General features: G+C 35.9%; 2 protein-coding genes across 9 annotated transcripts; both read left to right on the top strand.

The window, feature by feature from the left end:
- The first annotated feature begins 1965 nt into the window (after window positions 1-1965).
- Window positions 1966-12542, top strand: ccz1 (CCZ1 homolog, vacuolar protein trafficking and biogenesis associated). Of its 2 annotated transcripts, none has more exons than XM_055176571.2 (17): window positions 1966-2123; window positions 2633-2708; window positions 2811-2907; window positions 3224-3321; window positions 3419-3512; window positions 4135-4215; window positions 4293-4340; window positions 4437-4520; window positions 5061-5236; window positions 6861-6942; window positions 7280-7341; window positions 9456-9567; window positions 9806-9839; window positions 10716-10833; window positions 11489-11647; window positions 11752-11879; window positions 12051-12542. In XM_055176571.2, the coding sequence occupies exons 2-17, from the start codon at window positions 2695-2697 to the stop codon at window positions 12104-12106; spliced, it is 1443 nt and encodes a 480-aa protein (XP_055032546.2). In that variant the 5' UTR covers window positions 1966-2123; window positions 2633-2694; the 3' UTR covers window positions 12107-12542. The 2 variants fall into 2 exon arrangements, with proteins under 2 accessions (XP_055032546.2, XP_055032547.2); XM_055176572.2 differs by lacking the exon at window positions 1966-2123 and adding an exon at window positions 2194-2217.
- A 1814-nt stretch (window positions 12543-14356) lies between these two features.
- On the top strand, window positions 14357-25677 carry dlgap5 (discs, large (Drosophila) homolog-associated protein 5). 7 transcript variants are annotated; one of them, XM_055177118.2, is made up of 20 exons: window positions 14357-14474; window positions 15107-15327; window positions 15404-15585; window positions 15702-15758; window positions 17848-17881; window positions 17995-18075; window positions 18193-18270; window positions 18373-18453; window positions 18570-18598; window positions 18687-18865; window positions 19577-19816; window positions 21690-21778; window positions 21863-22023; window positions 22096-22206; window positions 22591-22831; window positions 23002-23635; window positions 23715-23763; window positions 23856-24030; window positions 24141-24178; window positions 25328-25677. In XM_055177118.2, exons 2-20 carry the CDS (start codon window positions 15108-15110, stop codon window positions 25430-25432), a joined length of 2784 nt encoding a protein of 927 aa, XP_055033093.2. In that variant the 5' UTR covers window positions 14357-14474; window position 15107; the 3' UTR covers window positions 25433-25677. The 7 variants fall into 7 exon arrangements, with proteins under 7 accessions (XP_055033093.2, XP_055033088.2, XP_073722908.1 ...); XM_055177113.2 differs by having other exon boundaries at window positions 14408-14566; XM_073866807.1 differs by lacking the exon at window positions 14357-14474 and adding an exon at window positions 14646-14689.
- The last annotated feature ends 2 nt before the right edge of the window (window positions 25678-25679 follow it).

Here is a 25679-nt window from a genome sequence, read left to right as displayed (position 1 = left end):
CAACTTAAAAAATACTTTAATTGGTAAATGTAACTTATTTGTTTAAGTGAAAAAAATGTTTAGGTGTTACCAATAGAAGTGTTTTTAAGTCAATCCAACTTTTCACTTTTTTACTGTGTAGATAAAATCAGATCATCATCCTATACAGCTTATTCAATTGAGTCTTATACTTTGTTTACATATGCAGTGCATTTTTTCATATGCATTTGCAGTCAACATATCTCATGGCAAATACATCTTAATATTAAATGTTTTATTGTCATCTGACATATAATCACAGCCTTTAAAACAATAGGAATCAATTGTAAAGCAAACCAAGGAGGCATAAAAGAGACAGACAGTGAGAGCAGGTGTAAGTTTCAGTGAAGAGGGCCTCTCAATACTGAATGGAAAGGATATCCAACTCAGGTTACCGCTGAGCTCATTAGAACAATGGAATTGAAAATGCAGCATCAATCCTGGTTTCTGATTATCTCCTTACTGCACTAAAGCCAGAGACCTAAACGAGCAGGCAAACGTGCTTTAATGGCAAAAGCTGCAAAAATAATCCTGGTGGGCGTGGCCCAATATTTTTCCGAAAGCAATAAGGGGAGTTTAAACAGCAATTATGTTACAAAACTTATCAAGTATATTATGTAGACAGAGTTCACTCGTGTATGTATGAATGAGTGGTTTTAGATATAGAGATAGTAAAACGAATGCACTTATCTGGAACGTCATCTAGCTTTAGTAAAGATTAATTAGATACTAAGAAAGTTGAACCAATATGGGTGAAGATTAAAATCTATGACTTAACTGAACCCTGCATAACACTCCAAAAATACTGTGTTGTTTCAACCCGTAGTGGGGTAATAAATGGTTGAATTCAACTATTGGTTTAACTTAACCTAAAAAAGTAAATATTTGACCCAAACAAAGGATGAAACAACCAAGGTTATTCCATATTTTATCCAAATAGGGGTTAAATGAACCCAGCATTCTTTACACTCTAAAAATGTCTTGGGTTATTTTTGACCCATAATGGTTAAAAATTAGACAGAACACACCGCTGGATTAAAATTAACCCAATGCTGGGTTGTTTTAACCCAAATGGGTTATTATACCACATGGTTGCATAACAACAACCCAACATTGAATAATTTTTAGCCCAGCATGTGTTCTGTCCAATATTTACCCATGGGTCAAAAATTACCCTGCCATTTTTAGAATGTAAGAGTGAAGTTAATAAATCAACGGAAATTGTTTCTAGGCCAAATTATTTGAAGGGGACATATCATGAAAATCGGTCTTTTTCCATGTTTAAGTGCTATAATTGGGTCCCCTGTGCTTCTATCAACCTAGAAAATGTGAAAAATATCAACCCAGTAACTTAGTTTTGGTAAACCATTCTCTGCAAGCATGTGAAAAAATAGGTCATTGAAATTTGGCTCCTCTTGTGATGTCAGAAGGGGATAACACCACCCCTTATCTGCACTATCCAACCACGGCACTGCCATTTAGTGCAGAGATCAACTAATTTGCATTTAACAGGACACACACACACAAAAAAATTTTTTTGCTCACACCTACACAGTGGCAAATTTAAGATGCTATAGCTAATGAATTGTTTATATGTTATTTTGAGCTAAAACTTCACATACGTACTCTGGGGACAAATATTTATTTGACCTCTTTAAAAAGTCTTGAAAAATGTCCGTTTTAAAGTTCCAGAACACAATACGAGGATTACTCAGTTTCACCACATCAGTCAGTGTGTCACAGAGTTTTGTACTGCTGTGTGTGTATTTTGTACAGTTGTACTTCTGAAAGAAGTAAAATCAGTAAAAAAAAAAAAACAGTCCCCCAACAATCACAATTACTCCAACAATAAATTACAAATGTATACATAATTTAATCAACAAAACAAATCTACACACATAACAAGACATTGTTTGCAAGCCTATCAGAAGAGTCGTGACACGGAATTGTGTTTCCACAGTAGACGTAATCTACCGGAGCGTTTCAACTGTAACACACTGGCTACTGTCAAGAGCAGGAAGTAGATCACTTTCATTAGTCTCAACTCTGTTTTCTTAACGAGATAACAAATGATGCCGTTTGTTTTTGTTGACATGTTGTAACAGGTAAGCAGCAGTTGACAAGCTCTTAGTGGTGTGACAGTTCTCGTTTTTAAAAGCGGATTATTGCTACAGCTAACAACAAGCTATCTTGTGTGTAGTAAGCAAATTTGTATACTTATAACAAGTGTGTCGTTTAGATCGGGTTTTCTCTTCATTTGTTTTTTATCAAATAATTCATGTAGATGCCGCATCAGTCATTTACATAATGCCGCGTTTTCCGTTGTTCACTAATGTACAGACAGAGAAATGAAATTGTTTGGCAGCAATGTCTTTTCAAATTTAATGACTTGTATTTTAGTCTGTGAGCACTTTGAAAGGTCTACGTTCAGACGTTTGCATGGCTATGTAACTTTATATTTACTTTTCTATGACAGCCTCCACATCATGCACACATCATTCAATATTATAATACTTACATCGTTTGCAAAACCTTTACTCGTAGAGGGTACACGTTGCATGTGAAAATCACTGTATGTTCACTGCAAAAATGTTTACAATTATTTTGTCTACAGGTCAAAGGCATGCATGGCATACAAAATACGAAAATAGGAAACTGTAGACACAGAGCACACTAATGCTTATGATCAGGTATTGAAATGTATGCTTTTGTCATTTGAGTCGTATTATGAATTGTTTCATTCAGACATGGTTAATTGTACTTTTATACCCCTATATTTTTTATATCCATAGCCCAAGAATGGCCTCTGGAACACAAGAGAAACAGTACACGCCTTCTTTGCTAAGTTTTTTCATCTATAACCCTAAATTTGGACCACGTGAGGGGGAGGTAAGTTCTATTTACTTGTATATTAACCTGAGAGTGGTCTTATGTTAGCTGTTCTGAATAATTTTGTTTATTTGATTATATGTTTGGTTATAGTCACCAAAAATACTCATGTAACAGATTTTTCCATGCTTGAATTAGTTCCGGATAAATCAGAATGTTAACCCTTTAAATTTAGTGCAGAAAATTGAGAGGTTAAATCAGATTCCACCTGGGCCATCCTATAACCTGTAAAACAGACAAATGCTAGTAGAAGTCATATTATTTGGGTTATTATATGTTTAGCAAACATTTATTCATTTGTTGTTTTTCTCTGTAGGAGGAAAAGAAAATCTTGTTTTACCACCCCATTGAAATCGAGAAGAATGAAAAAATACGCAATGTTGGACTCTGTGAGGCCATTGTTCAGTTTACTAGGTTTGCATTTTACTAATATGAAAAGTTTTATTGTTAGGAATAACGTTGTTTTGTTGACTGATAGTGTTATTGTTACATCTGGTGCCTTTTTTACTAGAACCTTCTGTTCAACCAAACCAGCTAAATCCCTCCACACTCAGAAGAATAGACAGTTTTTCCTTGAGCCGGAGGAAAATTTTTGGATGGTCATGGTACATTGATGCATCAATGATTTCTTTCAACACTATGTTTGAATTTTTAAAGTCAAATGAAAGATGGCATAAAATTAAAGGGGACATATCATGAAGATCTGCCTTAGTGCTATAATTGGGTCCCCAGTGCTTCTATCAACCTAGAAAATGTGAAAAAGATCAACCCAGTAACTTTGTTTTGGTAAACCATTCTCTGCAAGCATGTGGAAAACAAAGGTCATTGAAATGTGTCTCCCCTTGTGATGTCAAAAGGGGATTTTTATTATTATAATACTACTGCCCCTTTATCTGCACTATCCAAGTGCTGCACTGCCATTTAGTGCAGACAGAGCAAAATAATTAACAGCACAATTGAGTTTCAATTTCAACAAATCACCATCATGCCAATCAGTGTTTGCATTTCATCAGCTCATTTGCATTTAAATAGTACACACCCAAAAACAGCACATTTTTGCTCACACCAACAAAGTGGCAATTTGAAAATGTTAAAATTAATTCTTCACATATGTACTCTGGGGACACCTTAATAAAGTCTTGTGAAATGTCCCCTTTAAAGTAATCTAGTCTGAGACTTACGTGTATTTGAACTGTGCATTAAGCACCTTTGGGTTTTTCTATCAAGGTTGTTCGGAATCCAATGGTGGAAAAACCCAGCAAAGATGGCAAACCACCGACTGTAGAGTACCAAGAAGAAGAAATTATTGTAAGTATTGTCTGGCCTATTAGTCAGCATTCAAAATGATTTAACATAAAAATATATTTCCCCTTTTTGTATTTTAGGATTCAGTTTATGGTTCTGTATTACAGCAGTGCTACAGCATGTACAAGGTAAACTGTGTTTGCAACAATCTTATAGCAAATATACATAAATACAATAAATACAAAAAAAAATCTAATTACAGTTTTGTTGTTGTTGGTTTCTAGCTCTTCAATGGCACATTCAGCAGAGCATTTGAAGCTGGTGGAGTGGAACTGCTTACCCAAAAACTTGAAAAGTTCTTTTACAGGGTAAATGAAGTATTGTTCCCCCGGTATTGCATCTTCTGCTGCCGGAGATGTCCAGCAATCTCATTTCTCCAAGTTTGTCTTATTGGTTAATTGGTTTTAAATTTCGTTGAGGGCATCGTGCTTATGCACCTGTATAAATAATTCTGCTTTGGTCAAGGGAAACCCTTGGTGTCACCCCCTCCCTAACCTAAGCGGAGTCCTGGAGCTCTAAGTGAAAGTGCTTAGGTTAAATGTCACTGTCTGCTGTGCAAAGCCACACCAGTGCTGCATATCCGCACATCCAGTTGTCAAATTACATTACATCAGCTTCATCAGGGAAGCCTTGGTAATTTCATCCATGTTTGCGGTCATAGTGGTGTTGTACAGTTACTTCTGGATCTTTCTTTAGACTTATGCCAGTTTATTAATTTTATACAAAGTAATTAGACTCTGGATAAAGTATTTCCAGTGTATTTCTTATTACACCTAGCTCTTAATTGTACATATGGTTGGTTGCTGTGCAAAATATGAGTAACGTATAAGATTTCATTTCTGTCTTAGTACCTGCAGACGCTTCACCTTCAGTCATGTGACCTGCTGGATGTGTTTGGAGGAATCAGCTTTTTCCCCTTGGATAAGATGACCTACCTGAAGATCCAGTCTTTTGTTAATAGAGTAGAGGAGAGCCTGAGTCTGGTCAAATACACAGCATTCCTCTACAACGACCAGCTGATCTGGTGAATGTCAATCTATACACCTCTCACATCACTTAAAAAAATAGTTCACCCAAAAAAGGTTCACCCAAAGGTTCTTTAACATGGTACTTTGTCCATGTTTAGCATGAGGAATCCCACTCTTTAACTGTGTTAGTAAGTATGCATGAAATACCATTAGACCCCCCTTTAACTCTTTCCTCGCCAGCGGTTTTTAAAAAGTTGCCAGCCAGCGCCAGCATTTTTCATGATTTTCACAAAAGTTTAATGCCTTTCAGAAAAAAATCTTTTTAAAATATGTAAACATACAATATACCAAATTAAAGAACAGACCCTCTGCTTAATTTTTTTTTTATTCTACCTTCATTTGTTTTCTTTTTATCACTTCGGTCCTGGAGGGCCGTGGTCCTGCAGAGTTTAGCTCCAACCATAATTAAACACACCTGAAGCAGCCAATTAAGGTCTTACTAGGCATACTAGAAACTTTTAGACAGGTGTGCTGAGGCAAGTTGGAGCTAAGCTCTGCAGGACACCGGCCCTCCAGGACCGAAGTTGCCCATCCCTGCCCTAGGCCAATACTTCCGGGTTTTATAAGTTGCAGTCACCTGGTGGATAATAGCGGTATTGCGGAAAGCTGGAAATACTCGTCATTGGCAGGGAAGCGTTTACTCGTCAATGGTGGGGAAAGAGTTAATAAATTAATACATTTGAATAAGTTAATGATTTTTATAAACAGTCTTTTTTTCGAGTGAATGAGACGATTGAACGTGTAAGGCGGAGTGCACAATGTTTGAAAGCCAATGTTGACATTTGAAATCACCTAAACACACCCCTACCCCAATAGAATCTGGACCTTCTTTTGATAGACCCGCCCCACACATACGCAACCCTATCAAGGGTTAGTAGACACACCCCTTACTGCTGATTGACTACAAGTGTGTTTTGGTAGTCGGCCAAACTCCCTTTTCCGAAGCGTTTTTCAAACATTGTGCACTCTGCCTTTAAAATGGTGTTGAGGACATAAATCAGGACTGCAGGGAGTCAATAAAGCAGCACTATCAAAGCTTCTTAATCACAAAATGTCTGGCAAAGTGATCCAGATAGAATTAAAATATGCCTTTTAATCCTCTTTGTGAAGCTTACATCATGACTTTTACTTTGTTTTTTTTTGTACAAAACACTTCCCTAAAAGTGTCTGTGTTTGTTTGTTGCATTTTCTGTGTCTTTTTACATAGCATATGCTGACTATTCCCCATTGTGTTTTGCATAAGCCTTTCTATACAAAACTAAGTTATTTTAAATTTAATTATAGTTGGAGTGTACACGCATTGAAAACCAGCCAACAAGTGCCCAGCATACACAGGAACTCATTCAGTGCGGTTTAAAAGCATCCCATGATGCAGTAAATTGGCCAAATTGTGCATAGCTATAAATAAAGCTTTGAAAGTTTGGATTTAACCTTGTTTGGTTACTGTTTAATTCCTATACTTTCACTTGTATTATTTTGTATTAATTTTAAAATGTGGAATTTTTAAGTGTGTCCAAAAATTTGACAGCTCTTACATGGTAAATATATAAACACACATTGAATTAAAGCCGTTTATCAGATCAGTTTGTAAGTGATCGTCTTTTGTTGTGTATTTTGCAGGAGTGGTCTAGAGCAGGAGGACATGCGCATTCTGTACAAATACCTGACAACCTCATTGTTCCCTCGACATGCTGAACCTGAGGTGAGCGGGTTTATTGTTAAGTAGCATCTACAATGCCCTTTTGATCAGAGATAATAAAATAGCCTTAGAAGGACACATATAAAACACTTAAAGCTCTGATAGATAGGTCATTTTTAAAAAAAAAAAGTATTTTATTTGTTATATATTGTTTTAAAACCATCTTAAAAAGATTAGTGACTTCCACCGAGTGGGTAACACAAAGACTTAAAATAAATATAATGTATAGGAATAGATTGAAATAATGTATGATTTTTACAATGTTTCAAAATCATCTGCCATCTCTATAACAGGGCATTTGTGTTGTTAAATGTTTTTTGTGTGTGCAAACATTTGACAGCTTGCCGGAAGAGACTCTCCTTTAAGGCCAGAGGTGGCTGGGAATCTGTTGCACTATGGTAGGCAAGTATCCAAATGTTTCCTGCTTCAAACTTTAGCTTGAGACATTGGGAACACAAGCAGTCAACCACAGCGCTAAGACAACACAGATCAACCACCACTGGCATGTATCAGATTGCACAAGGGTAATTTAATTGCTTCGGTGGCAGAGAGAAGAGCCCAGCAGACTTAACAACTGGCCATGTGATTATTCAAGTTGTGGATAAGCCCAACCACTTGGTCTAGACAATGGAGTTGTATTTGCAAATAAGTAATATGATTTACAGTAACATGAGAATCTGTCAAGAGAGGCTGATAAATAATTGGCTTTGAGTTGATTTGTTGGTATAAATGTGTAATGTGGGTAGAGGGAGCATATTAGTTTGGTAGAGACACAGATTTTTATCAAGCTTATGCATTCTTTGGGAGTCTAACCAATGATGTTGACAGGGGCTTTACTACAAGTGGAGCAGCTATGACCCCTATAAGTTACCTCTTTAAGTATCCAGACTTGTGACCAATGACACATAGTCTGGTCCACATTGCAGCTTTTTCTGGCCATGAATCGCCCACTTGGTCTGAGAGTCACTATATGGGTGATTCTCACGAAAACTTGGTTTTAAAAATGTCAAGCATGAAAATGTTTTACTTTTTTTCCCACCAGACATTGAAAAACAAAGTCTGGAGTAAATGGGAACATTAATTTAAAAACTTTTACTTATCATTTAACATTTTGTAACATAATTTAAAAAATGAGTCCTAAAAAATCTCATTACCACAACAGTCAGAAAACATCAACACTGACATATTTTCAAAATGACATGACAAACCTGAAAGAACATAATTTGGAGATTCTGCACATGCATTTAAAATCAAAGTATTATGCTTCTATTAATTAAATTAACATTTAATAAGCATCTGTTGCGGTAATGATAATCAAAATGTCGTATAAGCATTCTGAGAAGACAATATTTCAAATTAACTGTAAAAAATGATCTTACCTGGTAGCCATCTTGAAGTAACTGGTCCATGTGCTTGGTCACTCAAAATCAAACTTTATTAAAATTCTGTATGTGTGCTTAAACTGTTCTCAAAAAGTGTTGCGGAGGATGAGAACATCAGGCATGGACGCATCATTTTCCTAATTTTTCTTCATTATTATTATACATGAATATTCAGTAAATATTTTTCCTGTCATCTAAAGTAGTCTAGCAAAACATCCATTTATTTTTTTTCTTAATATTTTTGTGTTAATTTGATTAAATTACAACATAACGCATGTTCAAACACAGCCGGACACATTGCGGTAATGAGAATTTCAGCAGAAAATGAGATAAAATTTCCAATTATAAGTTCTTATGTTGAAATCACACATTGTGCAAGGTAGAACACAGTATTGTGCTAATTCTGATGCTTTTTAATGTTACTATATTACACATTTTAAAGCTAAAATCATAAAATCAGCCGTGGTGTTTCAATGGTTTCGTGAGAATCACCCATATGACCAATATAAAGCAGCGTGCATTGATTCATTTAGTTTTTATGTGCCATTATAGGTAGTTTTATGCATTCAGTGTTTGCATTTTTTAAAGCAGCTACATAAGGAAGTCAGCAGAGTTAAAGGTGCAGTGTGTAATTTTTAGAAGGATCCCTTCACAGAAATGCAAAATAATACATAAAACTATATTATCAGGGGTGTATAAAGACCTTTCATAATGAACCGTTATGCGTTTATTACCTTAGAATGAGATGTTTTTATCTACATACACCGAGGGTCCCCTTACATGGAAGCTGCCATTTTGTGCCGCCATGTTTTTACAGAAGCCCTTAACGGACAAACTTTTTTTACTAAGTTGTCTCCGACGATGACGTGTTTGTTCTGGTGGTGGCTACCGTAGCTTCTCTATGTGTTTCAAAAGCGAGGGGTGAGCATAGGACTGAGCCGTTGGTTGCAATTCGCAACCTCACCACTAGATGCCGCTAAAATTTACACACTGCACTTTTAAAGAACCAAATAGGATTTGATTTGTTTCAGCTAATACCACAAATGCATTTCTTTTAATGTTATGCTCCTGATATTGTGTTCAGCATTACTTATGATCATTGGTATTAATTGTCCATTTATGTTACTGAAACAGATTTTTAACAGGACCAGCAAATCTTAAAGACCCAGAGGCAAAATTTAGATTTCCCAGGATATTTGTTAACACAGAGGACAGTTACGAGGAGCTACATCTGATTGTTTACAAGGTGAGAAAGCCGTCACCGTCATGTATGTATACAGATTTTTTTTTATAATTATATGGATTTGATATGGTTTTGTAACTTACTACCTGTGTTGTAAATTCAATACCTTTGTTCATGGCACTGACATCTGTTTATTCAATCAAAATCATGGGAAATTTGATGGTGTGGATATGTCCTGCTTAATAAAATGTGTAACTTTGGGCTTTAATTACATTTTACGTAAATCTCTTTGTTTACACAGGCAATGAGCGCAGCTGTATGCTTCATGGTAAATGGTAAGTATCTCATCTTTTATTTATATATATATATATATATATATATATATATATATATATATATATATATATATATATATATATATATATATATATATATATATATATATATATATATATATATATATATATATATTTATTATGATTATTATTATTTTTTTTTTTTTTAACTATTGATTGTCTGTATTGTAAAGTATTGTATTATAAGATTACTTAATACAAGAAAATGAGAAGTTCAGATGCAAAAGTTGCTAAACACCACCTCCATCAAAAATGAGATAATGATATTGACTGAATGCTCTCGGCACATTATATTATAAATTCGTCAAATACCTTCACTTAAAATCAGCTTAATCCCGCATTAGACCATTCAGAAATACTGCTTTGTTGGGGAAATCTGCTAAACGCTACATCAATTTTTCAGCAAAGTCCTCTAAGTGCAAGGAGTTCAGTTTTCTTATTTTTACATTCTGACTTTTATTATTTGCAAAGTATCTTTAGTGATTTTGCAAACAGTTTACAAAATTTCTTGTCCAAAGAAGTGGAGGTTTTTCGCCAATGCATGCACTTAGAGGGTTTTGCAGCAAAAGTCAGTCAAATTTGTTAAATACAATACCAATGAAATGACATAAGTGACATTTGTGGAAAAAAGGCATTTTCGTTACTGACTAATAACTTTATCATTGCCACTGAAGTGAAATTACTGAACCTAAACAAATGAGCCTGATAATAAAAGCATATTAAGAAGAAAACATGTCAGATGCACTTAGAGGGTTTTGCATCTAAATTCTTCAATTACTGTCATAGCATTTTAAAGAGATCACCTGGATATTAACCTTTTCTCTCAAACTTTGATTTTCTCTGTGCTCTTTTTAGCTGGAGTGGATTTAAGTCGTGAGTTTTGTGAGCAACTAGACAGTCTTGTTGGTCCCCAACTCACCCTGCTGGCCTCGGACATATGTGAGCAGTACAACGTAAACCGGAGAATATCAGGGTCAGTAGTAATCTAACACTTCAACTGCTGAAGAAAGTGAAGGTCTTGTAAACAATTTACCTACCTAGGTTTATACCTTTAACAATAATCAGACAATGCTTCCCCTCCTTTCTTGCCCTCTCTCTAATACCCCGCCCACTAAAGAGCACACAGTCAAAAAGCACTCCTCATTGGCTAAGATATTCTTTTTTGCTTTTTACAGCACATCTTACAATCACAAGTGTTATTTCACACCTTTTTCTGTGACATAGTAGTGAAATTGCTTACAGCACTTTGAAACTCTTGATGTGTATGTATATGCAACTCCATGTTGCATCTTATACATGCATCAATCTTTAATGACTGGGTCATCTTGTGACCCATGTAACCATTCAGAAATTCAGGCAGGGCTTTCACTCACATCCATGCTAAGAGAGAAGGTCCACTGTATCATCTCTCCTCCAGTTGCTGTTACCAGAGCTTATCCATTAATCATATCTAAACAGTGTGTCCTGATCTTACCTGAGCACTGCATTATGCACAGTATTGTTTTGTGTGGTATAATCCCTTGTATTAACTTACATGCAATTTTCACATTTAAAGGACACCATAACTGCTTTGTTGCACAGGGAGTAAATACCTCATCTTCAATAATTCTTTCACATTGTTTTGGTAGGCCAGAGAAGGAGCCTCAGTTTAAGTTCATCTATTTTAACCACATGAACTTGGCGGAAAAAAGCACCATCCACATGCGTAAGACAGCCAACGTGTCCCTTACCTCTGTCCACCCGGACCTCATGAAAATCCTTGGAGATATTAACTGCGACTTTGCACGGTAAGCAGTCCTATTATTGGTTTGGGAAACTTGGCATAATAAAAAAATGTTAGTTTTTAGAGAAAAACTAGATATTTGAACCCAAGTCTTTGTGTGTTTTGTAGCGTTGATGAGGACGAGGAAATCATTGTTAAAGCGATGACAGACTACTGGGTTGTTGGCAAGAAGTCTGATCAGAGGGAGCTGTATGTCATTTTAAATCAGAAGAATGCCAACCTTATTGAAGTGAATGGTAAGCTATATTTATTCATCAACCTAATGGTGTGAGATTGTGTTGAAGTCCACTAGTCAGCTGTTTGTATTAACGACTTATTAAATTAGATTCTATTTAGAAGTTAAAGTGTATTTAAATCTTCATGGTACGTTTTTTAAAGTTCTCACCACTTTTATGTTTATGTTGCAGAGGAAGTAAAAAGGCTGTGTGCAACGCAATTCAATAATATTTTCTTCTTGGACTGAAAAGAGAGATGAGCATGGACTACTTCACTACACTAAAACTGTCAACTGTTCAGGTTTTACTGACGGCATCAGTGTAATGCAATAATTGCATTGTAAAAATGATTTTTCACATCATGCAATTTTTTAGATTTTTATTTAATCTATAAAAATGTGGTTGCTTTCTTGTAATTAATGTAAAATCTGAATTTTACTGAGAGAGAATGACTTTTGTGTTTGTTTGTTTGTTTGTATGTACATAGTCATGTTGAATGTCATGATCATCTCTAATCTTCATTTTTGCATTAAGGTTGTTCAGATTTGTTTTATTACTCACAAAAACATTTAGGGTGACTTTCAGAATAGAAATCTTTCAAGCTATATTTGTCTCTCATTTTAAGTGTTATTACGATCATGCTTTGTTAACATCCGTGACTAAATAAATTTTCATTAAATATAAGTTGCTGGCCTTCTTCCAGTACTCTGCAGTACACTGGACTGAACTCTGGAAATTCTTTGCTGTCATGCTCCGGTTTTGTGTTTCGAAGGCTTATGCTGAATTGTTTCAATTATGTTTTTATTCATCTTACGGATTCACTTAATTCAGATTTATATACAGAAGTAAACTGATTTCAAAGCTTCCTTTTCACATTAAATTGGATTTCTATAAAGCCTCTATAGAGATTTACAGAAAATATGTTTTAGAAAATTATAGAGAAAAAACAAAATAGCAGAGAAGAATAGAAAAAATAAAAATATATAAAATAAATAATTATAAATAAACATAAATGTAGTGAAATATGTAAGTTCTTATACTTCAGTTGACAACATGACTTTATTCTTACTGATGATAATGCTGAGGCACTTACTATAAATTAATAATTGTTCATACTTTTTTTTAATAAAGTGTCATAAAGGCTTTTGCATTTTAAAATGATTATTAATTAGTTATTAATAATAAACACTACATGATGGGATTAATAACCTCGTGGGAATAATGCATTTCTTTTATTGTGCAGTGTTGTATGCCAGAATGAATGATTATATTTGATGAACATCTGGTCTGTGGGATTTACATTGTCTTTTATCCTCAACAAGAGGCTTAGCTTTCTGAAAACACTTATTCAAAATGTTGGGCTATAAACCGGTTTGGTGTATTTATTTATTTATTCTGGAAAGAACTGATTGTTTATATAGTAGCATAAATCAAGTAGCTTCAAAAAAATCTATGTTACATTACATAAATTGTATATATATTTATATTTATATATATATTTATATTATATTATATATATATTTATATTATATATATTTATATTATATATATATATTTATATTATATATATATATTTATATTATATATATATATATATATTTATATTATATATATATATATTTATATTATATATATATATTTATATTATATATATATATATTTATATTATATATATATATATATATATTTATATTATATATATATATATTTATATTATATATATATATATATATTTATATTATATATATATATATATATTTATATTATATATATATATATATTTATATTATATATATATATATATATTTATATTTATATTATATATATATATATATTTATATTATATATATATATATATTTATATTATATATATATATATTTATATTATATATATATATATATTTATATTATATATATATATATATATATTTATATTATATATATTTTATATATTATATATATTTTATATATTATATATATTTTATATATTATATATATTTTATATATTATATATATTTTATATATTATATATATATTATATATATTTATATTATATATTATATATATATTATATATTATATATATATTATATATATTATATATATATATATATATGAAAATTTACAAAAAAGGCAGACATTAAACATAAACAAATATCCGTGACAATATAGTAATAAAAACAAAAATAAACAAAATAAAGTTCATTTATAAATATAAAATGCAAAATCTATATTATCATGCTACGCTCCAGTTAACTCGGATTTAGGATATTTCCCACCTCAACCCGGAATTAATGTTACTACAGTTTTAATGTTTGATGTTATTAAATAATTTGTAACATTGCTATTTTAGTGTTACTAAATACTTGAAATGGTACTTAATCCGTACGTTATTTCTGCTTTGAGGTGGGAAATATCCTAAATTCGAGTTGTTTGAAACGATGCATTGCATTGGTAGCGGAAGAAACATAGACGTCAAGCGAGTGACGCATGTTGTCAACCAAATTTAACCAATCAACGGAGTGTTCTGCGCGTAGCGAGCAGCCAATCAGAAAGGCCGTCTTCACTTTTCAAAACCTGCCCGCCATCTTGCACGCCGAAGAAGACTTTTAGGGAGGTAACGTTAAGTTTACTGAATGTTGTTTCGACAAGATTAGTTAATATTTGGATATATTGTTTTGTGACTGCAGGAAGCCCACGAATATTAAGGTAAGAAAACCAGACGATCTCTTTTAATCTGTGTATTTGATTAGTAAACGGGGTTTAATTCGCTAACGATACATTGTCTTTGAGTACAACTGATATGAGATCACTGCCGCTTTGTTTGGTCAGGTAATATAACGTTAACTGTTATATGTCTAGTTTACATTATTTTCAGATAACCCCAGCATTTGGGTAGAAGATTGGCTATATCAGTATTTTAATCATTTAACCGCTTAACAACAACAACAACAACCGGTTTGTTATTGTGATACAAATTGTAAACATGTTACTAACGTTATTTGTTTAAAGTTTAATGTTAAGTATAAAACAAAGTATTTGATTAAGAGTTGTTAGCACAATTAAGTTACAAACTTTATTGTTAACCAGTAAACACATTTTAAAGACAATCATAAAAAGTAAAAGAGGCATATTCCTGTGTAACGACTATTTATTTTATATAAAAATATTAACCTTACTTTTACCAAATAAATGCATAATCTTCAGATGTAATCTAAGATGATGTTGATGATGTGATTATTCTTGCAGGATGGACTCTCGTTTTGCTCACCTGTATAAGCGGGACAGCAGTGTGTCTATGATCAGACTGAAGATGTCCAGACGCAGATCTCAGTCTCAGAAAGAGAACCGAGAGAAGATGCAGAACCTGCGCAGACAGCTCGACCAGCTGCCTGAGATTGAGCTGTCAATGGATGCATCCTGCATCATGGCTACACAAGACAATGCATCCAAAACCAAGTCTGCTAAAGGTTAATACTTTTCTTTTTGTCTTTGTTTTGGCATGGCCTTATTTTTTTATTAACAAGATGCAATCGTTCTTAATAGACGTGAATGCTGCGGCCGAGGAGAGAAAGAAGATGCTCGCTCGTTACAAGGAGAACAAGACATTGCAGAAAGAGAAAGAAAAGAGGGAGAAAGAGAAGAAAGGTGTTTTTAAGGTCAGCCTGTATAAACCGCAGCCACTTGGTTATCTGCCTTCGAACTCTGCTAGACCAGTCAAAGGCAAGGTGAGTGAAAATGAGGTGGATATTTAGTGTTTAGTGTTTTTTTGTCTGTTTTAATTCTCAAACTGTAATTCAGAGATGTGCTTCTGATCAGATGTTCTCGATTTCCATTATTTCAGATCCCAGAGCCACACCAGACTACAAGAGTCACACGTTCTATGATGCAAAACCAAAAGGTACCTTCAGTGAAGTTTCTTCATTTAAATTTCTAAAACTAAAGTTTATACTAAAGTGTTACTGTAGCTCAATAGAGTCAATACACCTTATTCCGCCTGCCACCATGTTGATTACAAAACCAGGCTGTGATGGATGGACATCTGTCCAGAGGGTGCGCTTTAAACGCATAGCGTAAAAATCATACTTCCAGGTTGTGGTTAGGAGACGCATGTTGTTCCAAATAAACTGGGTACTGAACCATCTTTTATGCCCAAACGTTTAGAAAATCCGGCCTTGAAAAAGTAATTTTGACCACCGATTCTTCACATCTTTATCATTTGGTAATGAAAACAACTAGGGATGCACTGATAGGATTTTTTTGGGGCCGATACCGATTTAAACAGACAACTTCTGGCAGATGCCGATATTAAACACTTGTATACAATACTATACACAGTTGGTCTATTAGCTAGTTTATTTCTGCATCAAATTATTTTTACTGAACATAGATTGGATCTAATTAAAATTCAACTGACCAAAATATTAAGAGAGGCACAAATTAAGCTAAAACAAATATAATAAGACAGCATGACAACCTTCAAAGGTGGTTTTTGCTATTCAGCATTTCTTTTATTAACAACATTAACTAATTTTTTACATAAAATGGATTTCTTTATGCAGTTAATTAATAAACAATCGCTATCGGCCTTTCTTGTGCTATTGCCGATATGCAGATGGTTTTAAATTCATCAAAAATCGCCGATAAATATCGGCGGACGATACATCGGTGCATCACTAAAACAACACAAACTTGCCTTTACAGCTAATAACTTTTTTTTTATTGTGCACTTTTTGGTTTAAAGAGACACAAGGCAGCATTTTTATGTTAATAAATCATCTTCGTAAGTCTGTATATGGTTAAATGACTCATTACATGACGAATGAAGACTCTCTCGCCCGCCCCTACCGTCTGTAGGAAGAATACCCCACTTGCAAGTTCGCTGTATCCGACCCGGTGTCCTTCAGCCTCCTAAAGTCTCAGATATAGAAAGCATTTACTCCCAGACACTAGGGGGAGCTAGTAGAGAAATAATACTCAGACTTGCCTTGTGTCCCTTTAACTACTTTGCACATCATTTTCATGGACAGCTACGTGACACACTGCAATACAGGTCATTTTTGATATAGGTTTTGTCTGGCACATTAATATAGCTGTCTTTTCTTAAAGGAACACGCCCACATTTTGGGAATTTAGCTTATTTACCGTATCCCCCAGAGTTAGATAAGTCCATACATACCTCTCTCATCTCCGTGCGTGCTGTAACTCTGTCTGACGCAGCCCCCGCTAGCTTAGCTTAGCACAAAGACTGGAAGTGGGTGGCTTTAGCTAGCATACTGCTCCCAATAAGTGACAAAATAACGCGATCATTTTCCTATTTATGTGTTGTGATTTGTATAGTCAAACCGTGTACAAATAACAAGGTGATATGAGACACAGCGATCTTTTAACAGTATACATACTGGGAACTATATTCTCTGAAGACGAAGCACTGCCGCATGGGCGGAGTGATTTGCACAATTCTGACCGAACTCTCTGCTCCTCACCAGTGGCTTCTCGTGTGCTGCGAGCAAATCACTCCGCCCATGCGGCAGTGCTTCGTCTTCAGAGAATATAGTTCTCAGTATGTATACTGTTAAAAGATCGCTGTGTCTCATATCACCTTGTTATTTGTACACGGTTTGACTATACAAATCACAACACATAAATAGGAAAATGATCGCGTTATTTTGTCACTTATTGGAAGCAGTATGCTAGCTAAAGCCACCCACTTCCAGTCTTTGTGCTAAGCTAAGCTAGCGGGGGCTGCGTCAGACAGAGTTACAGCACGCACGGAGATGAGAGAGGTATGTATGGACTTATCTAACTCTGGGGGATACGGTGAATAAGCTAAATTCCCAAAATGTGGGCGTGTTCCTTTAATGCTAAAATGTATATACTGATAGCTATGTGAACGTATAATACATAGCGAGAGCATTGTGATATCGTTATCTCATTTTTGAAGGAGTCCTCAATTGTCATTTATGTTGTACTTGTGATGTTTGTTACAGCTAACAGTGGAAAGACAAGCTGCTCCAAAGAAAGGTTAGTTCTGCATGTTTAAATAAAGTAGTCATCACATTATCATTATTAGTAAAAATTGATCGGATTTAACTGTTTGCCCTGATGTAAACTTTACTGCTGTTGTATTCATACAGTGGAGATGGCACCACCCAGCAGAGCGCCAACAAAGAACATCCCAAAACCGCTGGCCTCTACAAAAGGCAGAATAGCTACAGGTGTCTTTCAGTAAAATTGATCTATAAAAATGAGTTTATAAATGTGCTGTTAAATAGATGAACATTTCTATATGGGTGGACCATATGAGGTGTTTTATTGTTGTCCCTTCTTTACAGTTGAACCTTCTGTAAGAGCTCCAACCACACGGTCAGCTTCTAAAACAAAACCAGCAGCTGTGACTAATCTGGTTGCTGGTGAGTTTTATTTATTAACATTTAAAAAAAACTTAGGCTTTTTGGTGTTAGAGAGAGATTTGCCTCTTGTGTGACCTCACATCACCTCTTTTTGATATACAGCAGATACTAGAGCTCCCAAAACAAGATCAGCCGTTAAATGTCCTTCAGCGCCCTCTTCAGGCAAAGATAAAGCTGCACAAGGTAATAACATTTAATTTGTTCTATTTTACTGGCATTTTTTGATTTTGTATATATAATGCTGAAGTATGATGTGTAAACTTGTGTCATTAATCAGACAATCACATTATTTTACACAGGTGACACCAAAATAAATGCGGAAAATAAGGTGAGGCACCTGTTTTTGTTTCTTCTTGTTAGTTTTCCATGAATTGGTTGCAATTGTGAAATAAGATTTTGAACTTGAATAATTTTAGCCTGCTGAGAAAAAGGACACCGCAGTTGAGCCTGGCATCCCTAAAGAAGACGAGAAACCCAAAGCTGCTCCTTCCTCATTTGCCCCTCAGGGATTTGTGTTCCAGCCTCCCGATGGGCTGAGGTCCTTTCAGCCTGAACCTCTCTCTCCGCGTTCAGCCACTGCTTTCCTCTCACCAAGGTACCTTTTGATCATTTCTAAAAATAACTGATTGTCCTGTTGATTATTTTATTTTATTTTATTATGGGTGTTTAGCATTGTGTTGTTCAGCCTGCTTTATATTTTGTGGCTATGGTGATCATAAACACTTTAAAATTATAAATAAAGACACAAAATAATTGCCATGTAAACTAGACATACTTTTTATTTTTTTGGGAATAATTGACGACGGGCCATTGAATTATAAGAAAATAATGCACACCCAAGATGGTAATGCGGCACGACGCAAATCGGAGAGCCGTTACACCACGGGTGTGCATTATTTTCAAATAATTCAAAGGACCGGAGTCAATTATTCCTCTTATACCAAGGTTACCACAAATATTGCTCTGGTGCCTATTTTTAAGACATTTGACAAGTTAGGTGTGCGGTTATCAAAAAATAATGCATACCCACGTAACATTTCTCAACCAATACAGCATTCAACAGACCCGTGGTATAAATAATAATGAAGGGAACATTGCTTCAAGTTTTCTGTTTTTCATATGACATGCTAAGCGCTGGAACAAATAAAGCCAAAATATTCTTGAAGTATTTAAGGTAGTATCATGTTATAGTATAGTAGTTTTTTGTTTGTTTTGTTTTTTGACATCCCTGAGCGTGGGTTTGATCTATTTCTTTTTGAATTAGTATACTTTACTAATACTACTGTCCTTCTCTTTTTTTTTTTAGCTTTTTGTCTGAACCTAGCACAGAGACCACCTTCCCCTCTCCTCCAAAAGTTGTTCCCCCCGCTCCTACTGTCTCTTCCCCTCCACCTTCTTTATTAACCCCTCCTCCAGATCACCACTCCAACCATCTCTCAGTATCCTCCTCTCCTCCTGCCCCATCTACCCCTCAGCCATCATCCTCTGCTGTGCCGTCACCTCCATCAATCCCTGTAGAGCCTCAACATGATGTTGCCTATTTCAGGTAAGACAGGCTAATTTGGATGAAATTGACTCGGTTTCGGGGGGTTTTACAGTATTGGGCACATGTTTTGGCAGTATATTATTTTGTATATATTTGTGTTGTTGTTGTATTGAAGTAATAATTCACCAAATGTATCAAAAAAATTTGCTAATAATTTATTCACCTTGAGACCGTACAAGATGTGACTTTAGAACAGTAAAGAAGTTTTTAAGATTGTTGAAACAATGCTTCTTGGTGATGTTAAAAAAAAGTTAACAGGTGCTGTGACTTTGGGATACAGGGAAAGGCAGGTACAGGCACTACAGAATTAATATTAGTTTGTGAATATATTCTGATGTCTTAGGGGGTTTGCACACCAAAGCTTTTAGACATGGCTGAAAGAAGCAGGGGGACGCCGACTGCCAGCTTTCTTCAACTGAGCGCTTTGGTTGCTGTGATACTTTGGCTTTGTTTATCACTCGTTGAACGATGTACCTGTTGTTTTTGTGATGTTTATCCCGTACCTCGTCCACTGTGATTGGACGGCCGGCCGTGTAAGATCTGACATTGATGAGCTGAGCTTTTCACCCAAAGTTGAATTTTTTTTCAACTTTCGGCTAGGGGTGTGCTGTGCGATATGACAATATTTGACCGCGAACGATTAAAATGTCTCCACGATCCACTTTTCTGAAATATCGTTGTATCTTGCCTACATCAAGTACGCGATAGTGCAAGAACACAACAAACTGAGGGGCGCGCTACATGAAGCTGAGTTAAGGGCCGGGTATACTTAAGTTTAGAACAAACATTAAGACAACAAAGAACATGAATTTGGAACAAACATTATGGTGATGAAAATGCTCCACAGCTTTCTGTTCTTGGAAGAAGTGAAAAATTAAAGAAGAGAAAACGATAGTGTGTGTGCAAATGCTGTCTATTTCCTTTGTGTAATTTTTGTAGTGGAGTGTCCTGTCTAAATATTTTCTCGTGCATGCACTGTTGTACGCACATATTTCGTTACCTTGTAGAACTTTAGGACTGCATTTTAAATGGGGGCATAAGTATGGCTGTTTTAAGGCTCAGTAATGGCAAAATAGTCTTGAAAAAAGCCAACATGGAAAAAAAGCTGTGATAAAATTGTATTGATTTTCCCTAAAACAATCATGCTATGATATTTTTCCCATGTCTCCCACCCTACTCTCAGCACGGAATAGCGGAAAAGCCGCTAAGCCCTTGCTTTCATCGTAAAAAACCGCCAGCAGCTGGCTTTTTTTCTGTTGTGCACTATACTTAAGCACCGACAGAAAACCTTTGTTGAGCTGTCTGAAATGTCTTGAACAATAAAAGAAACAGACTGCACTTTAGTGGGGGGAAAGACGTCCAACTTTTTTTGAAGTAGCAATCGGTATCGGCCAGAAGTTGTCTGTTTAAATCGGTATCGGCCCAAAAAAATCCTATCGGTGCATCCCTAATACATACCCTGACATAAAAGTTTTGGTGTGCATGCCCCCTTATGAAGTGTTTTGCTTGAGACTATGTACTACAGGTTATAATTATGGATGCACTGATACAAAATGTCAGTGCCCATCCGATATTGGGTAGCTTACAATGGCATCATCTGATACCCATGTATACCCATAGATTTGCTTGTTTTAGTCCATATGTTGTGAAATCCCAGAAATGCAGCACAAACAAACTGCAATTTTGTTGTCATTGTCACCCGATTCAGAATATTTACACAGCATGAGTTATGATGTGTTTTTACATCCCTTTTGATTCCCAGTGTGTATATTATGTATATGTATATGTAAATATAGTCACACATTTTGCATCCATAACTATTCAACTAATGTTCTTTGTTTTTCTTTGTAATCTGTATTCTTTTATGAAATAGGGCAGTGATGGTCAGTGAGACGGAGCGTTTGACTGTGCTATCTGAATTGTGGCAGTCACGTTTCGATGATACTTCTATCCCAGAGGAGAGTAAGTGTTCGCCAACTAACAATGAATTCACCAAACCAATGATCTCATCCATACGCTAAAGTGTATTTCTCTATGCTCCTGCAGCCAGAGATCTGATGCGTACTGCTGTGGGTCAGGCCAGATTGCTTATGAAGGAGCGCTTCGGCCAGTTCAGCGGGCTGGTGGATGACTGCGACTTGGGCCGTGGAGAGAAAATAACCACTTGTACTGACTTGCAGGGATTCTGGGACATGGTTTACTTTCAGGTGAAGTGGATTGAATGCAAAAATGAATGCTAATATATCTTTTGGATTTTTCTAAATATTTTTATTTTGTAGGTGGAAGATGTTAACAAGAAATTCAATGCCTTAAAAGAGGCAGAAGCAAGAGACTGGAAGGAGGAGAAGGAGGAAGCCAAACCTGCTCCCAGAAAAAGAGTGGTCATCAAAGTAAGATTATCAGCAATATACATTTGTAGTGTTGCATTTTTAAGATGAACTGTAATTTAGAACATTAAAATACATTGTCACACACAAAGTTAATGCACATATACAATTAAATTTTTTAAAAAATTGAGTTTTTGTGCAGGGCTAGCTGGAGTTTGGGCAAGGGCTTAGATTTGGTTTGAACTTTAGGGGGCTGAAGTGTCAACAGTACGTTTTTTCATTATTAAAATATTGGGTAGGAAGTTGTAATTGCTCGTTTATTATCACCCCTAAAAACTACGCCCCTGGTTTTGGGGATGGGGCTGACTGTCCAAACTACATGTGGGTCAGATGTCTCTCTTGGTAATCTATGATCAGCTGATAAGTATTTCTGTGTGGTGTCTTCAGAAGCCTCCTGTTCCCGGAGGGAAGACTACAGCGGGTGGAGGTGCCAGTGCCGCAGCTAAAGGTCGACTAGCTGCTATAAAGGCTGCAATGAAAGCCAAGCAGGCAGCAGAACAGAAAGCCACAGAGACCTCCGACAGCAACCAGGAAACCTCGAGCTTGGACCCTGTCAACACAAAACCTGTACAGACTGTGGTGTTTCATGGAGGCTTCTTTCAGGTGGAAAGCCCAGTCAAGCCATCTGGTATGAATGAAGTATATTTACTAACCCTTGCCATTTGTAAGAAGATGATTTGTTCAGGAAGTCATCTACCCATATACTTTGCAGTAAATTTATAAAAATTGTCTAATTTACAGAACTTTTTGCACCTCCACCACAATTTTTTTTTTAATAGATAACGTTCTTATTTTCAGGTGTGGTTAGACGATCGTCTAGATTCAGTGCGGTCAATTCACCTCAGTGTTCCAAGTTTACTACTCCAAGCAGGCAGTGCAGATCCATTGCAGCTTCTCATGCCTCGCCTCTTCCTTGCGTGGCTACCACACCTCGAAACCATCATCCCGATGTATTACCCATTTCCACTCCTCAACATTCTGCCCAGCCACAGTCACCCAAAGCCCCACAGATCAGCCCTGAACACAACCAAACTTCACCAGATACAGAGCACTGTTCCAACAACCAACCTCGGTTTGATTTAAGCCCTACCTGTACCCCACGCATCCGACCAGATGTCAGCAGTGAAGCAGTCAAAAGTCCAGCAGAACGATCACATGACTCACCCAGCCAATCGGAAACAGAGCTTCCTGTTGCATCTTCAGAACCATGTCCTCAGCTTGGGGAAAGCATTGAAGAGTCTATGGTGTGTAGCCCATCCTCCCAAGAGAATACAGAGGAGAAAATGATCTCTGAAGAGGGTTCACGTATCCCAGTTGAAGCAGATGCCTGTTTGGGGTCTGTAGTTGTGGATGCTGAAGTTGCCAGCATTTGTGGCCCCGCCTCCCCAGTCCTGGCCCCCTTCACACCAAGCAAAGATCTCAGTAATGATGGGTAAGCTTTGCTGTGTGATGTCATTGTAACAGAATTTTGCTAGTGGATGGTTTTCAATCTCTTTGCTCTTTCTATACAGCTCTCCAACCAGTACAGATGTTGAAATGACTGGAAATCAGGATTCTGAGGTGATTACCTACCAAATCCAAATTTTGTATATATTGAATTCATATTTAATAGAGTGATGGCAAGCTTTGTTTAATTTTTTTATATCTCCAAGTGTGTTGCTGATTTGGACTTTGAGCGTTACTTGCAGCCAACAGTGAGATACAGCATCTCTCCAGTGCCGACACTTGCAGAAGAGAGATTCTCTCTCGGAGCAGTGGATGCCGAGATGGAGAGCCCAGCGGCTCAGGTAGAAGAGGGCACTCTGGATATTTTGGAAACGCATACGGGTAATTTACAACTCTCACACTAAATCATGATGTATTAAATGTTCACATGTGATAATGGTTTTTGGGAGCACATGGGCACTCACATATTCTCTCTTGCACTCCTGTCTCAGCACTTCCAAGGATTCTTTTCGCACCCCAGAATGTTCAGGTGGATTTTTTTTATTTCTGTTTTGAACCGTTATTTTCCTCTCTATCTAACAAGGTTCCCATGGTTTTTGTCCAGTGAATTTCTATGACAGTTTAATTTATTCACTATGTACTAGATAGCCTGTCCTCTAAATCAGTGGTTCTGAAAGTCTTTCAAGTTGAAAAGAAAATTTATGAGGAAAAACAGTTCACAAACTTAACATTGTATAATTTAAAGGGACATTTCACTTTTTAAAAAAATATGCTCATTTTCCAGCTCCCCTAGAGTTAAACATTTGATTCTTACCATTTGGTCTCCGGGTCTGGAGATCATAGCTTAGCATAATCCATTGAATCTGATTAGACCATTGGCATCGCACTAAAATGACTTTGCTGACGTGGCATGGCTGCGGCGGGCGTAGTGATATTGCGCACTGCTGAAAATAGTCCCCTTGGTTACTTTCAATAGCAGGGGGCTGTTTTCGGGCGGTGCGTGGTATCACTGCGCCTGCTGCAGCCATGTTGCAGCAGCAAAGTCCTTGATTATTACGCCAGAATGAGAGTATAGTTCCTAGACATATCGTCCTAGAAAATCGCAACTTTAAATTTTCTGTCGGTCTTAGTACATGATTAACTACAGAGGAGTCAAGTTTTAAATAGGAAAAGTGTCACAGCTCTTTGGTTGTTTTTTAGCATGATGCTAATGGTCTAATCTGATTTAATGGATTGTGCTAAGCTATGCTGAAGATGCTAGCACCAAACCCTGAAATCAGATGAGTGGATTCCAAAACGGTAAGAATCAAATGTTTAACTCTAGGGAAGCTGGAAAATGAGCATATTTTCAAAAAAAGTGGAGTGTCCCTTTAATGTTTTGTTTACTAAACAGCAGCACTACTTTTTACATTAGCCTTATATTTTACACAGAATTCATGATAAATTAATGTATTTTATAAAATGTCATACGTTTTGAGAACCACTGCTCTAAATACACTAAAATATAAATAATTTCTTAAAATATTTAAATAATTTCTGACAATATTTTTAGATCTGATATATTTCAGGTTTTTATAATCCATGGTAACCTTGTTTTACCCCTTATGTCAAAATCTTTTAAACATATCTCACTTGTGTTCTTTACCCTGACACAAGGGTTGTCTCTCTTTATTTTTAGATGTCGGACAATCTGTTGCTGTTCACCCCAGAGAAGATGGAGAGAGTGAGACAGTCAGTGTGTGAACGTGACCTGATGACATTCACGCCTCCCACACATAAATAAGAGCATATCCATTGTTTCAGAGTAAATTTAATTTGTGTTATTAGTAAATTAGGTGTGTTTGATACTTACTTATTCAGTGTTTTGCCACATATATTTGTTGTACTTTCATTATGAGGACATTTAGATCCAGTTATATTATGTCTATGCAGGTTTGGGCTGAGAAAATATTGTATCTTTTAAAAGCTTTTAAATAAGTGAACGTTTTGTTTGGTAAATACCAATTAAATCATACAAAAATGCAAAAATC

The sequence above is a fragment of the Misgurnus anguillicaudatus genome, chromosome 4, assembly GCF_027580225.2.
Source record: "Misgurnus anguillicaudatus chromosome 4, ASM2758022v2, whole genome shotgun sequence".
NCBI classification, from domain to species: Eukaryota; Metazoa; Chordata; class Actinopteri; order Cypriniformes; family Cobitidae; genus Misgurnus; species Misgurnus anguillicaudatus.
The sequence above is the reverse complement of the archived record's forward strand: the minus strand, read 5'-3'. Positions and strand labels throughout refer to the sequence as shown.